Source organism: Salvia splendens, unplaced genomic scaffold (assembly GCF_004379255.2).
Source record: "Salvia splendens isolate huo1 unplaced genomic scaffold, SspV2 ctg447, whole genome shotgun sequence".
Classification (NCBI taxonomy): Eukaryota; Viridiplantae; Streptophyta; class Magnoliopsida; order Lamiales; family Lamiaceae; genus Salvia; species Salvia splendens.
In genome coordinates, this window is record NW_024599098.1 from 7,961 (window position 1) to 22,378 (window position 14,418).

A 14,418-nucleotide genomic window follows, 5' to 3' on the forward strand; every position below is an offset into this window, starting at 1 on the left:
ACAGACGGCCGAGGTGCCGAGCATAAGATGCCGAGGTGCCGAGCAGGCGGCCGACGACGGTCGGTCGAGGTGCCGAGCCGGACGGCCGAGATGGTCGGCCGAGGTGCCGAACAGGCGGCCGAGACGGTCGGCCGAGGTTGCCGAGCCGGACGGCCGAGATGGTCGGCCGAGGTGCCGAGCTGTGCCGAGATAGGTGCCGAGCTATGGCCGAGACAAGTGCCGAGCTGTGCCGAGACAGGTGCCGAGCTGTGCCGAGACAGGCGGCCGAGGTGCCGAGCCAGGCGGCCGAGACGGTCGGCCGAGGTGCCGAGCCAGGCGGCCGAGACGGTCGCCGAGGTGCCGAGCCAGGCGGCCGAGGTGCCGAGCCAGGCGGCCGAGATGGTCGGCCGAGGTGCCGAGCCAGGGCGGCCGAGACGGTCGGCCGAGGTGCCGAGCCAGGCGGCCGAGACACCGAGCCAGGCCGAGACGCCGATCCTTTTTCCGAGCTTTTTCCGAACCTTTTCCGAGCCAAGTGAGCCGTTGCACAGTAAGGGTATGCCAGGGCTTGGAGTGCTGTGTTCGTGTGTCGTGTGCGCGTTTTGGGTACGTCGTTTGCGTGCGGGGTGTGTTTCGAACGTGTGACTTTGTGTGTTTGTTTTGTAATATGTTGTTAAGTGTATGTACGTGTAACGTGCTAGATGTTGAAGTCGTCCACGTAGGAATCATGCATTGTCGTTTAAACCTCGTTTACCCTGACTCTAATCATGATATTATTTATCTTTCAAAAGGGTGATCTTTTTCGAGGAAAGTGTGGTTGAAGGGAACTGTTTTAAAAGCTAAGCAATCGAGGTGGGCTTTTCTACCCTACTTTTATGTGGGTTATCTTTAAATACGGACTTTGTTCCGGAAATGTTTATGGAGGTGAACTGTTTGTCTTGCCAATTATTTTGTTTTGAAACCTATCTGAAGTGGTTTACCACATATGTTTAATCGAATTCGGGTCTGTTGGGCTGCGAACCCTCAGGCTAGTGTACACGAGACTGGGTGCCATCTGAGAGCAAGTTGGCCGGTCTAGATGACCTGGGGTGTGGCCACGCCCCTTGTCATGGTTTGGATCAGATAGTGTATGATTGAGGGAATAAGGGTGGCAATATCGGAAAATGACTGCGCAGTCGAATTTATGAAATGTGTTTTGTGTACTTGGGTTATTTTCATTATACTCAAAACCCCAATGTTACACTGTTATGGCATGACAAACTTTGTTTTTGGCGTGTGTCCACTGAGTGCATTAAGTACTCAGCCCTGCATGTTGTTTTCTTAATGTGCAGGTTGAGCGGCGATGGGGAGGACGGATGTTGAGCAGTTAAAGCCAAAGTGTGTTTTTATCTTTTGGATGGTGTCGTGTCGTCATACCCGGCATCATCTGTCTTTGGGTCTTTTCCGCTGCTTGTAAACCGTCACGATGTTTTCATTTAAAACTCTGAATACTTTAACTCAAGAATGTCGTCACAGTACTTTGTTTTGAATTGAATTTCCTTTTATTAAATGTTTTGGGTCAAATATTCTTGTTACCCCCCCCTTTCTTCCCCGCTTCTTTATCCCCCCCTAGTCGCGGTCCACCGTACTTCCTATCCTTAGGAAATGCGGGCGTGACAGAGAATCCACTCGCATATTTAAATCACTTCCACCTTTTTTATGCCTGCTGTTGTCTGTCTAACAAATGTCCTTTACTGTTGATCTTTGTGGTCTGGTGCCTCACAAAGTAAATTAATGAAATTGAATCCTGCTCTTGGAACGAAATAAATTTGGTTCAGGGCACATCTTGAATAAAATTGTGGACTTATGATTGAAAATGTTGTTTGAATTTAGATAAGCTATATGCTCTTAGGTAAAGCATAAGCATAGATTGGGTAAAGCATCATGTCTACTTGAGATATCGAAGTTTGACATGTTGTCCAAGACACACAACTAGATGCTGCAAATGGCATGCTGTCAATACACTCAACAAGATGCTGCAACACTCCTTGATGGAAGTTGTTTCTGTTTCCCACCCCAATCCTGCTGCTTCTCGACCATAATCACACACTACCTCATGGCATTTCCACAGTCGTTGTCGTCCAGTGTCATTTTCTAAACTACGATGTTAATTAACTAACTCTGCTCTCCAGGCTTTTCCGATTCAAATTGCTAAGATCTAATATATTATTATGGTCATGAGAGTAAAGGTGGTGCAAATTGCTCCAAGATTTCCTACCATGCGATCTTCTTTCCCTCGTTCTTCCCCATTTCCATTTCAGAGATCTTTAGATGTAATTTGCCTCAAATCTATTAATGGCTGAATTTTAACTTTATTACGAAGATCTACCCTCTCAATCTGAGAATCAATGCTAAACAATATTAGATATTTAGGCATATTTGTTTTACTTCATCTCTTGGAATACATTATCAAGTATCTTTCATTAATTAGTTTACAAACTACAACCAAACATTGCATTTGGGAACCTCTGCTTTGTGAAATTTTACTTTGCTCAGATGTTAAATATCTTGTAAGTTGGTTTAGTCTGCTAAATTTGCAGAGTCCAACCTCCTGATTATATTCTAAGGAATTTAAAAAACACTAGCAAGTTTTTCAAGTTTGTTGGGAGCATCAACCATGATGACAGAGACCAGACTCACAAATGCAATTGCAGCATGTATCAGGTTTTGACTGAAGAAGAATATGCAGCTGTAAGCGCCTTTTTTAAACTTTTATTAGGTTACAGCTTGATGATTTTTCATTGTTAGGGTTTTGTGTGTTTTCTGATATGTACAGATTCTATGTAGTATTTATCTGTATTTGTGCAAATAATAATCTCTATGCATATACATGTATAATATACTTATTAATGGATGTGTAGCTGTCTATATTGAATTTTGGGGTCAGCTTCTTAGATTCCTTTTATATCAATTTTCAACTGTACTACACTACACGGTCCTCACCTTATTTGTTTAAAGAAATTGCCGGAAAAACCATGAAGTTTGGTCAAGATCTAGTCTGTCGTGCGACTTTGAAAAATCATCGGGAAAATCATGAAATTTGGATTTGTTCTCAATTATCCCACAGCAAAAAATACGGTCGCCTATGTGTAATATATTTATGATGTTTTTCAACCAAATAACTCCGTTTTGTTTTTGAATAGACGACATCATTTAACTCACTGGTGGTGACGGCTTCCATATCAGATACAACTTCTGACCAAACTTCATGGTTTTTCCAACAATTTTACGTTTTCTAGTTATATGTTTATTCCTTTCCTGTATTTAGGATTTGGATTGTTGTTTGGGATCTTGTATTATCTCACCTTTTCCAGTTTATCATGTTGATCCATAAGTTGGTAAAGGCACATTGCTCTCCCTAACCATCGTAACGAGTTCTCTGGTGCTCATCTGATACGTTTCCATGAAAATAATGTGGCTTATGAATTAATATACTTGTATCATACTTATGGTGGGTCCTGGTGTAATATTGTACTGTAATAACTAAGTCAGCATGCTCTCCTAGTTATTTTAGCGCTTCTTTTTTTCAGAGGGAATCGAAAAAGCCTTCTATAGGAAAGGAGTACTTCAACCATATGAACCTTGAAGCAATTGTCACGAAGTACCCTTACAGGAAGAATTTGTCAGAGGAAGAATTCCATAAAGGTTATCATTAAACTCTTCCAAGAAGCTACCTAGGGAGATAACTTTCTATTTTATTATACATTGTTTTTGTGATACATTATTGACTGTCTATTTTAACAGAAAGTCAAATACGATTAGCTCTTATTGATTTCTTAAAAGGGCTCGTTGAATTTGATCCGGATAAAAGGTGGTCACCTTTGCAGGTATTGAAGAACTTTAGTATCTCATAAGTATGGTCATTTAATTGATTCTCTTTGTCTGATAGCATTCAATTATTAATGTGTTTTAGGCTTCAAAGCACCCTTTTATTACTGGGGAACCTTTCACATGCCCTTTTAAACCTGCTCCAGAGACACCTTACATGGTGAGTAAGTATGGATGAATTGCCTTCTATATAAATGCATTGGCATGTTTCTGTTTTTTCTTTTACCTTCTGGAAGATATAAAAAAAAGAATCCAACCATTTTTGTTTGTGTGACATGTGAGTTAAGGCTTTCCCCATGAATGAACTGGTGAAGATCTTGATACAGACACTTGATTCATTCATTGATCTGTATCTACATTTAGTTGTGTACATGACGCTTCCTATTTCTTGGATAGTTTCACCAATTTTATAATTTTTGCTTCCTTTTCCAGCCCGTTTCTCAAAATGTTAAGGTGGACCACCATCCTGCTGGGGGTCATTGGATTGCCACTGGTCTGTCTGTTAATAATGTGAGGAATTTTCATTCAATATGTTATGCAGTTCCTTTTGTTTATCTGGATGCAAAAATTTGACTTTGCAGGCCTTCTTATGTAGCAATCAGGAAGAAACAGAGCTATGATACCCAGCAGCCCACATTACCAATTTATGCCACATGTGCATCCAGGTAGTTATGGTAGCTTGGGAAGCCATGGGAGCTACAATGATGGCCTGGGGCTTGGAAGCAGTTATGGAAGTTTTGGTGACAACAACAATTTCCATGCATTTTATTCTCCGGCAGGTCCTTCTGGAATGAATCTCTATGCACAAAGTGGTAACTCATTTCTTGGGAATAGTCCTGATACTAGGCGCATGATGCAACTACCACACGGCGGTGGAATTGGTTTTAGCCCTGGAAATTTTGCGCCTATGTCCCTTGGTTCTAGCCCTTCCCAATTTACTCCTCCTAGCTCCTATAGTCAGATTTCAGCAGGTTCGCCCAGACATTACGGTCCTCCTTCTCCTGTAAGAGGAAGTTGTCATGGATCTCCTTTAGGAAAGATGGCATCAGGAAACCATCACCACAGAAGAAAGAATTGGTCTCGTCATGGAAATTTACATTCCCAAGAGACTGCATCGTCTTCTAACTGTCAAGGAAATGCCATCGATATGAACTTCTGCCAGCCTGAGGGGAACTCTCAGGTATTTGTAGGCTCTCCATCTCATCGACAGCCCAACTTAAATGCATCAGCATGGAGACCACCCCAAGGAGGGAGGAATGTAGCATCAAAGCACTCCTCTTCACACATGCAACTAATCCAAGGGGGTGCAGTTGAAAAGCATGAGGCTAATAACTCACTGCCTGATCCTGGAGACTGGGATCCCAATTATAAGTAAGCATGTAGTAATGCATTTTGACATAAGAAACATCACTTGTTTGATGGAGCTCTATTCATATAGATGTTCTGATTATTTATGTGCTTATGTCTTGTGAAATTGTCAATTGGATCTCCTTGTAATTTGTACATGGTTTTATATTGCACTATTTTTGAATTTTTTTCAGTGAAGAACTTCTTTTGCAAGAGGATAGTTCAGATGTGCACAGCATGACAAATCAATTTATCAAGGGGATGGACTTGCGACCACCTTCAATGTCCATTGAACCGTTGATTGGAGCTGGAAATTCAAGTCAGGTCTCCAGTGCTGCTCTTTCAGTGCAAAGGTAAGCTTTATATATGCAGAATATATGAAGGACAGTCTTTAAACATATTTTTCTTTCATTAATCCATTTTACCGTAGCTTTCAGCACAGTAGACATTACTGCTAGTAGTAGTAGTAGTATCAGATGTAGACCTCTTTCGTGACTTGTTAAAAAATAAATTGCAAATTTATCCTTAGTTTTCAACTATATCTGATTCATATTTAGCATAGTTGTATCCCTTGGTGTGGCTATGTGGACAAATAATTGAACTTTGCCACTGCAATTGAAACTATGACTGCCTTGCTTTGATATCATTGGACAGTAAAGCCGAATGTAACTGTTTAAAGAGGATTGAGTCTTTCAAGCTTTCTTGAACTACTCCATTGTTAATAGAGAGGCTCAGTCTAGTCTTTCTCTTTTTGTTGTTGGATCACTTAGGCACGAAGGGCCTATTCAGTCTTTTTCTCTTGGCGAAGCAGGGAGCAATCCTCCAATCCATGGTTATGTCCACACAACATATTCAACGCCTCATTTGGCGCTGAATTCTCCCAGCCGCTTGGGGCAGCAGCCAGTTCAGCGGCACAACATAGGGAGATCAGCTCAATTTCATGACGGTATGATCCCCTGTCTACATTTTTGTGAGCGTATAGAGCGTGATGCCTCGACCGCCCCCTCCCAATATATTCTAACACAAACTTACTTACAGGAGGACATAGAGGAAGCTACTCGGTCTCCAATGCACCTCATGGAAGAAAAGATTACAGAAGGAATGCATAATGTAAAGTGTTATGATGAGATGAGGAGGAGAAATCATTATTTATATGTTAGCATTCCATTTCCTGCAACTTGTATTTTTTTCCTTTTTAAACACATTTTTTTCCTTGAGAGTTTATTGAGAAAAGAATGACTTTCGACGTGGCTCTCTGGTTTGAAATGGGTAAAAGAAAGAAATTGTTTTTGGGGATTGATATAGATATAAGACAAATGGGTTATTTATCATTTTTGTTAAATATGATGGCAATATCGTAGAATCCATGATAATAGATACGAATTTGTGTTTGCGCACACACCACTCGAATCACCTCCAAAAATCCAAACCAGCCAATAGCAGTTGGCCACTCCCTTCTTCTTTATCGAAAAAGAAATGATACAACTATCTTAGTATTATGGTTGTCGATTGCAACATCAGTTTGATATTGTCTGCGTTAGGTCAAGCACCTTGAATTAATTGGGGCTGGACAGAAATTTTATACACGAAGAATTAGTTTTATAATATGAGTGAAAAAAAGGAATTTAGAAAAAAAAAAGATAGAGTTAAATCATGAATAAACATATTTAAATCGTGAAGATGATAGATAGTAAATGGATGGAGAGCGAGTTTTACAATTTCTGCGTTGTAAGAGCATCCACAACCGTGCTCTTGCCAGCGGCACGGTTGTGGGTCCGGCCCTACTTTTTCTGCCTGCTCTCTGGCAAGAGCACAATACCCACAGCTGTGCTCTTCCGCAAGGACGAGCACAATTAATTTAAAATTCAATTAAACAAAAACATTTCAATAATACTAAAATTCATTAAAAAAATCTAAATAATATTACAAATGACAAATACAATAAAAACGACATAATTAAAATCCTAAAAATTAAAAATTACATAATTAAAATACTAAAAATTAAAAAACCCACTAAGCGTTGCCGAATTTCGCCCACATGTGTTTGATTAGGTCTTCTTGTAGTTGATTGTGGATTCGGGTATCGCGCATTGTGTGTCTTGTCTTGATTCTCTGGTCAACCGTCGTATGCTCGCCTCGGCGTGGGGGAGACCTCGCTGTTGAGCCGGCCGGCTGCGGCGTGATACTTTGCCGGTCGGCTGCATCTGGACCTGTTTGGAAGAATTCAACACGTGCGGACAATGTGTTGACAATTCGCATGAACAAGCGCTTTGACATGCGAAAACGGCGCCTGAAGTAATCTGCCGGAAACCGCGGCTGGTCGGCAAAGTAGTCGGCAACGAGCCTTTCGTGGGCTCCCTCCCGGTCACGATGGATGTAGCGACGATTTGATCTGGTTCGTTGAGGAGGAGGAGCGGGGGTATTCGCCGCGACGTATGCTTCGTAAGCGGCACGATGTTGTTCGTAGTATTCTTGTTCTTCGCGCTCAGCTTCCGCCATAATATGGGTGAAATCCATTTGAGGTTTTGAGTGAGGGATGAATATGTTGATAGTTTGTATGAGAATTATGAATGGGAGATGATTTGATGTGATAAATGGATGATGAATGTGTGTATTTATAGATGATTTTGGGGAAAAAAATTCAAAAAAATTCAGAAAAAACGGAAAAAACGGTCATATTTTTGGGATTTGAAAAATATTTTTTTTTATTTTTTATCATTTTATATAATTAAAAATCGAATTTTAAAATAAAAAAAAATTCAAAGGCAACGGCTATGCCGTTGCCCAATCCTAAACCGCGACATCGCCTGCTCGCTGGCACGGCGCGAGCGCAGCGCCAGCGGTATGCGTCCTCGCCGCTGGCACGGACGGATGCGGGGCCGCCGTCCACCGTTGTGGATGCTCTAAGTATTGATGGTTTGGGATATTTACACGTAGGAGAGAGTGGCGAATAAGGTCCAGATAATAAATTAACACTTAATCGCCGATTAATTATTAACCAAGTCTGAGACGCCTGGATCCACCAAAAATGTTTTGTTCCACACCCTCTTCTTTATTCTCCTCCACATGAATTCAGTTTTAATTGAGTGAATCTCCAGATTCATTCGCTTATGATGGAGGCGTCCAGCCTTTACTGCGGCTGCCTCTCCGCCTCAATCTCCGGTCTCCGCCGCCGCGACTCCATCTCACTCTACCAAGTCTCCAATCGCCGCCTCCGTCTCTGCTGCACCTCTCCCCTCCCCGCTCCCGCTCCAATCAAGCCAAGAAGCACTCGCCGCCGCCGCCGCAAAATTGTTCCAAAAGATGAGGTCGAAATCGCGATCAAAGAGAGCCCTAAGAATGGAGACCCTCTGGGGCGTAGGGATTTGGGGAAGGCGGTGGTGAAGTGGATATCCCAGGGCATGAAAGCTATGGCCTTGGACATCGCCACGGCGGAGATGGAGGAGGAGAGTGAGTTTGCTGAGCTGGTGCAGCGTATGGGCCCCGGCCTCACCTTCGTTATTCAGGCTCAGCCTTATCTCAACGCCGTCCCCATGCCTATTGGTATTGTTAGTATGCCTTGAATCTCTATGGTTATGTTCTATTACACAATTGCTCTATTCTGTCACTCACAACAGGTATGGAGGTCGCCTGCCTCAAGGCCTGCACTCATTATCCCACCCTCTTCGACCACTTCCAGAGGGAGCTCAGAGACGTCCTTCAGCACCTCCAGAACAAGTCTCTCGTCTCTGATTGGCGCCAAACTAGGTCATGGATGCTGCTCAAGGACCTTGCCAATTCTGGTTTACATCATCTCTCTCTCTTTCTCCATTCTTATTGCTCTTATTTCATTTTAATTTGATTGGTTTGTTTTCATTTTTGCAGCTCAGCATAGGGCCATTGCGAGGAAGACTTCTATCCCCAAATCCGCCCATGGCGTTCTTGGATTGCAGGTCGACAAGATCAGAGCCATTCAGGGCAGAATCGACGACTTCACCAACCACATGTCCAAGCTGCTGCGTATAGAAAGGGATGCTGAGCTGGAATTCACCGAGGAAGAGCTCAACGCTATTCCAACCCCCGACGAGAACTCTGCAAAGCCAATTGAGTTCTTGGTCAGCCACTCCCAGGCAGAGCAAGAACTGTGTGATACTATATGCAATCTCAATGCTGTTAGCACATATACTGGTTGGTTTCATTCGTCGCAGTATATGATACTATATGTACTAGTGTGTGTGGCCTTGTGACTGAAAGCAACTCACAGCCATTAGTTTGCAGGGTTAGGAGGGATGCATTTGGTTTTGTTTAGAGTTGATGGGAACCATAGATTGCCCCCCACGAACCTTTCCCCTGGAGACATGGTTTGCGTGAGGATATGTGATAGTAGAGGGGCTGGCGCAACATCATGCATTCAGGGATTTGTTAATAATCTTGGGGATGATGGGTGTAGCATTACCGTTGCCCTTGAATCCCGTCATGGGGATCCTACATTTTCCAAACTATTTGGCAAGAATATTCGCATAGATCGCATCCAAGGATTGGCTGATACACTCACATATGAGGTACTTACTAACTACGTACCATCTCTATATATCGAAATTGCACTTGTTAATTTATGACATGGATCAACATACATGATATGGTATTCTGTACCCTTTAGTTAGATATAGAATGATTAAAAAACATTTTTAGCCACCCTAGTAGTACCAAAAATATGCCCCATAAAGATCATTTCATGAGGAACTTCTTTTGGTGATATGAGTCCCTTTTGTTTTTGTTTCATAATCTTTTATTTGCAATATACTCATAGTTTGTTACTTTCCATTGTCTTTTCTGTGCAGCGTAACTGTGAAGCTCTAATGATGCTTCATAAGAAAGGTTTACAAAAAAAGAATTGTTCTATAGCAGTAGTTTCTACAATTTTTGGAGACAAAGAAGATATTGCATGGCTCGAGGACAATGACTTGGTAGATTGGGATGAAGCAGAATTGAATGGGTTGTTAGATAGTGAATGTTATGACAAATCCCAGAAAAGAGCAATTGCATTAGGTTTAAACAAGAAGCGTCCTATACTTGTAATTCAAGGGCCTCCTGGAACTGGAAAGAGTGGGGTGCTCAAGCAACTAATTTCCCTTGTCGTTAGACAGGGCGAAAGGGTACTTGTCACGGCACCTACTAATGCTGCTGTCGACTATATGGTTGAGAAGCTATCTGATATTGGAGCTAACATTGTACGGTTTGGTAATCCTGCAAGAATATCACCTACTGTAGCTTCCAAATCATTGGTTGAAATTGTAAATAATAGGCTTGTAGATTACAGATCAGAATTTGAGAGGAAGAAATCTAATTTAAGGAAGGACCTTAGCCATTGCTTAAAAGATGATTCCTTGGCTGCTGGTATACGCCAGCTTCTCAAACAGTTAGGAAAGGCGATGAAGAAGAAGGAGAGGGAAACAATACGAGAAATTCTTTCAAGCGCTCAAGTTGTGCTTTCCACAAATATTGGAGCAGCTGACCCCATGATTAGATGCCTTGACTCATTTGACTTGGTAGTCATAGATGAAGCGGCTCAAGCCATCGAACCTTCTTGTTGGATTCCAATACTTCTTGGAAAGCGTTGTATACTTGCTGGTGACCAGTGCCAACTTGCGCCAGTGATCTTATCTAGAAAAGCCTTGGAAGGTGGTCTAGGAACATCTCTATTGGAAAGAGCATCAACATTGCACGAAGGGGTTCTTGCAACGAAATTGACAACACAGTATAGGATGAACGATGCAATAGCTGGTTGGGCTTCAAAAGAGATGTACAATGGACAACTCAAGTCCTCTGCCGCTGTTACTTCTCATCTTCTTTCTGATTCTCCATATGTCAAGGTAATATTGCTCTATGACAAATGTTTAATATTTTTATTTGTTACAGAAGTTACATTGGTACATTTGTCTTAAGCATGTTGGAGACTGACACTGATCTATACTTATGCAGCAAACATGGATAACACAATGCCCTTTGTTACTGCTTGACACGAGAATGCCATATGGAAGTCTTTCTGTTGGCTGTGAAGAACAATTAGACCCTGCTGGAACAGGTTCCTTCTACAATGATGGTGAAGCAGATATTGTCGTACAACATGTGTTTTCCTTAATTTATGCTGGTAATGACCTACAAGATACAAGTTTCTTCTAATTCAGTTAAACACTTTTGGTTCCTTCTGACAACATACCACCCACACACTAAGAACTAACATCGGCATTCTTAAATTCCCCAACAAAATTACTTGGATAAAAACTTACAGACTGAATGCTAGATCACCTATATGCTTTTGAAGAAGCCGGGTGCTTTTTGAGGTGGTACGAAGTGAAAGGTCAATATCTCAAGTCATTCTAAAGATAACCATTAAATGATGATATGTCATAGGATGAGCTTCTCTTTAGAATGATTTATACTTAGCAATGTAGGGGTAAAAAACACTTATAGCATTTAAGTAAGGTAATAATTGGCATGATTCATCTTTATTTCCTTTCAATTGTGTTACATGTCAAATCCATGTAAATTGAAATTCTATCACACTTTCATAGAAGCCCTTGAGATTGTTGTTTTGGACTAAAACTTTCACGATACTAGATTTTACATGCTGGTTTACAGGAGAAGTATTCTCCTCCTTAATAGTAATATAAGTTTTTCAGTTGTAGTAACATTATCTTCTAGTTCTGATAGGATATGAACCCGCCTGCTTGCAAATTAGTCGATGCTGTAGACAGGATTTTTATCATAGCTCATCCTAGATATATATTTGAAGGATGCTAATGCAGATGAATTAATATTAGAAATAATTTAAATGCATATATTTGAGAAATTACTTGTATGGTAAATATTGTAGATCTAACAACAGTTCCATCCATCAAACTCAAAAGGCATTATCCGCCTAACTATTTAGCAGCTAACAACCAATGTAATTTACAAATATCTTATTCATGACGTTTCAAATACTAACTATTTGTAGGTGTTAGCCCGAAGAGCATTGTAGTACAGTCTCCTTATGTTGCTCAAGTCCAACTACTAAGAGACAGGCTGGAAGATATTCCCATTGCTGCAGGTGTTGAGGTTGCGACAGTTGATAGCTTTCAAGGCCGTGAGGCAGATGCTGTGATTATATCAATGGTAAATTTTATTGGACTGATTATATTTATTTAGTGGTGAAATGGTACATAGCCAATTTGATATTGTCTTTATCTATCACAACAAACATACAACTAGAAAAAATTCTAGCATTGTGACATAAGATTAGTAGCCTATCCTTCACGTAGAGTACATGAAACCATAATTATCACTTTTTTCTGCTACCGAACAATTAGAGCAGTTATGTCGGAGTTCTTTGTTGCATAATTGACTATTGGTCATGAGACATATGAGATATATACATATCTGTAGGGGATCTTATTTTGGTCCGTTGAATCTATCTTCCTATGGGAAAGGGGCCATTCAGGTATAAATGACTTCACTTATGGTGCTTGGTAGATGCTAACTAGTTGAGTTAGCTAAATTATGCTTCTCCTTGGATTGTGTAGTTGGTAAAAAGCCAATTTCAAAGTAACACTGCATCTTTACTTTTATGCTTTAAGAAATCTAGAGTCCTAGACTAGTGTAAAATTGACTAATCTGCCATTTCTTAAATCAAGTTACATTGTTATTGTGTTGGTAGTGTGTGCCTGCGTGTGACTGGATAAAACATATTAATAGACTGTAGAAGAATAGACTACGTCTTGCAAAATCTTTTTTGTTTAGTTAGACAATCTTCCACTTTCCAGTTTATTAGATACATGCATATGCATGCTCGATTGATTAGTGCAGCGCCCTGTTGAGATAGATGCCGAACTTTTACCTTGGTATATGTAACAAATGCAAACTTAAGAATTCAAATAGCAAAAAGTGATGGCATTTGTTGTCTCAGGTTCGCTCAAACAACCTGGGAGCTGTTGGGTTTCTAGGAGATAGCAGACGGATGAATGTGGCGATAACCAGAGCACGTAAACATGTGGCAATTGTTTGTGACAGCTCCACGATATGCCACAACACGTTCTTGGCAAGGTTGTTGCGGCATATTAGATATTTTGGAAGGGTGAAGCATGTGGAGCCAGGTGATTCAGGAGGATCTGGCCTAAGCATGAATCCAATGCTGCCATCAATTAGTTGAAAAAAAATCCCCGTATAGTGCACGTCTGTATATAAAGGTATTCGAACACGTCCTCGAAGCAATCCCCGTATATGCTTATTCATTGCTGCTGCATCACTGCGCTTACGGTGTTTCGGTAGAAGGACTGCATGTTGGGCAGCAGCCCCATTTAAACTCATTTCCCTTTGGATATAGGTAAATGCAACTTCATGTTTGTAATTATTTATGTAGATGCACGACAATTTCTCTAGTCAATATACAGTAATTTCTTCCTATTCAGCTGCATTAAACTTGTATTGTCTTGTCCTTCACATCTACTAGTTTTTTCAAAAAGCAATAAGGGGCTTGATTATCATTTTATATAGTCTATGCTGCCTCATTTTGTAACAAAACCAAAATGAAACCATAAGCTGCAACAGCATCCTGTTTTGACAAATTAGTAAATGGCATTGGTTTTAGTGTGCAACTGGTAAAGTAAGATAGAGATGAAAAAGGCAGTGGAATGAATGTTAGTGGATTATGAAGTCCACATTATAAATGACGTGTATAATTCTTATTTATTGAAATTTTTTCTATATTTTTACTTTGTCTAATTTTGGGAGACGACCCAAAATGGTATAAGTAGTCTATTTTTTAGGGATAGAGGGAGTATTAGTTATGTTTTAAGAACATTAATGAAATTGTGTTTTTTTACTTGTATATGTATAGTAAGAATTTTTATTTTTTGATTATTTATAACTTGAATAAACATATGAAATTATAGATTACAAAAAATAAGAATGAAACGTTACAGTTGTGGCTAAACTTTGAATAAACATATGAAATTATAGATTACAAAAAATAAGAATGAAACGTTACAGTTGTGGCTAAACTTTATGATTAATATAGTTGGTGTTATGGCTAAATTTGGAATCTAGTGTATGTAGACATATATGCTGAAGATTTTTTATAACGCGGAGGGAGTATAATTTTTTAAAGTTTAATAACAAAGAATTTTACAACCTATGTCCTACACTCCTAAAGTCATTTCATTTTATATACTTATTTTGAAAAAATAGTTATAACTTTTAAATAGTTAA

The 14,418-nt window shown here is 40.3% G+C and overlaps 2 protein-coding genes across 2 annotated transcripts; both read left to right on the forward strand.

The window, feature by feature from the left end:
- Positions 1-2,547: 2,547 nt before the first annotated feature.
- On the forward strand, positions 2,548-6,532 carry LOC121790242 (dual specificity protein kinase YAK1 homolog; the record flags this gene model as incomplete). The annotated part of the gene is made up of 9 exons (XM_042188508.1): positions 2,548-2,706; positions 3,546-3,660; positions 3,760-3,842; positions 3,929-4,003; positions 4,276-4,353; positions 4,439-5,214; positions 5,385-5,543; positions 5,961-6,136; positions 6,229-6,532. Coding segments are annotated over 9 exons (1,692 nt in total), but the record flags the coding sequence as incomplete, so codon positions are not given.
- Positions 6,533-8,198: 1,666 nt separating this feature from the next.
- LOC121790243 (DNA-binding protein SMUBP-2-like) lies at positions 8,199-13,514 on the forward strand. The gene is made up of 8 exons (XM_042188510.1): positions 8,199-8,733; positions 8,808-8,972; positions 9,055-9,357; positions 9,448-9,731; positions 10,011-11,042; positions 11,152-11,320; positions 12,170-12,327; positions 13,118-13,514. Exons 1-8 carry the CDS (start codon positions 8,301-8,303, stop codon positions 13,358-13,360), a joined length of 2,787 nt encoding a protein of 928 aa, XP_042044444.1. The 5' UTR covers positions 8,199-8,300; the 3' UTR covers positions 13,361-13,514.
- The last annotated feature ends 904 nt before the right edge of the window (positions 13,515-14,418 follow it).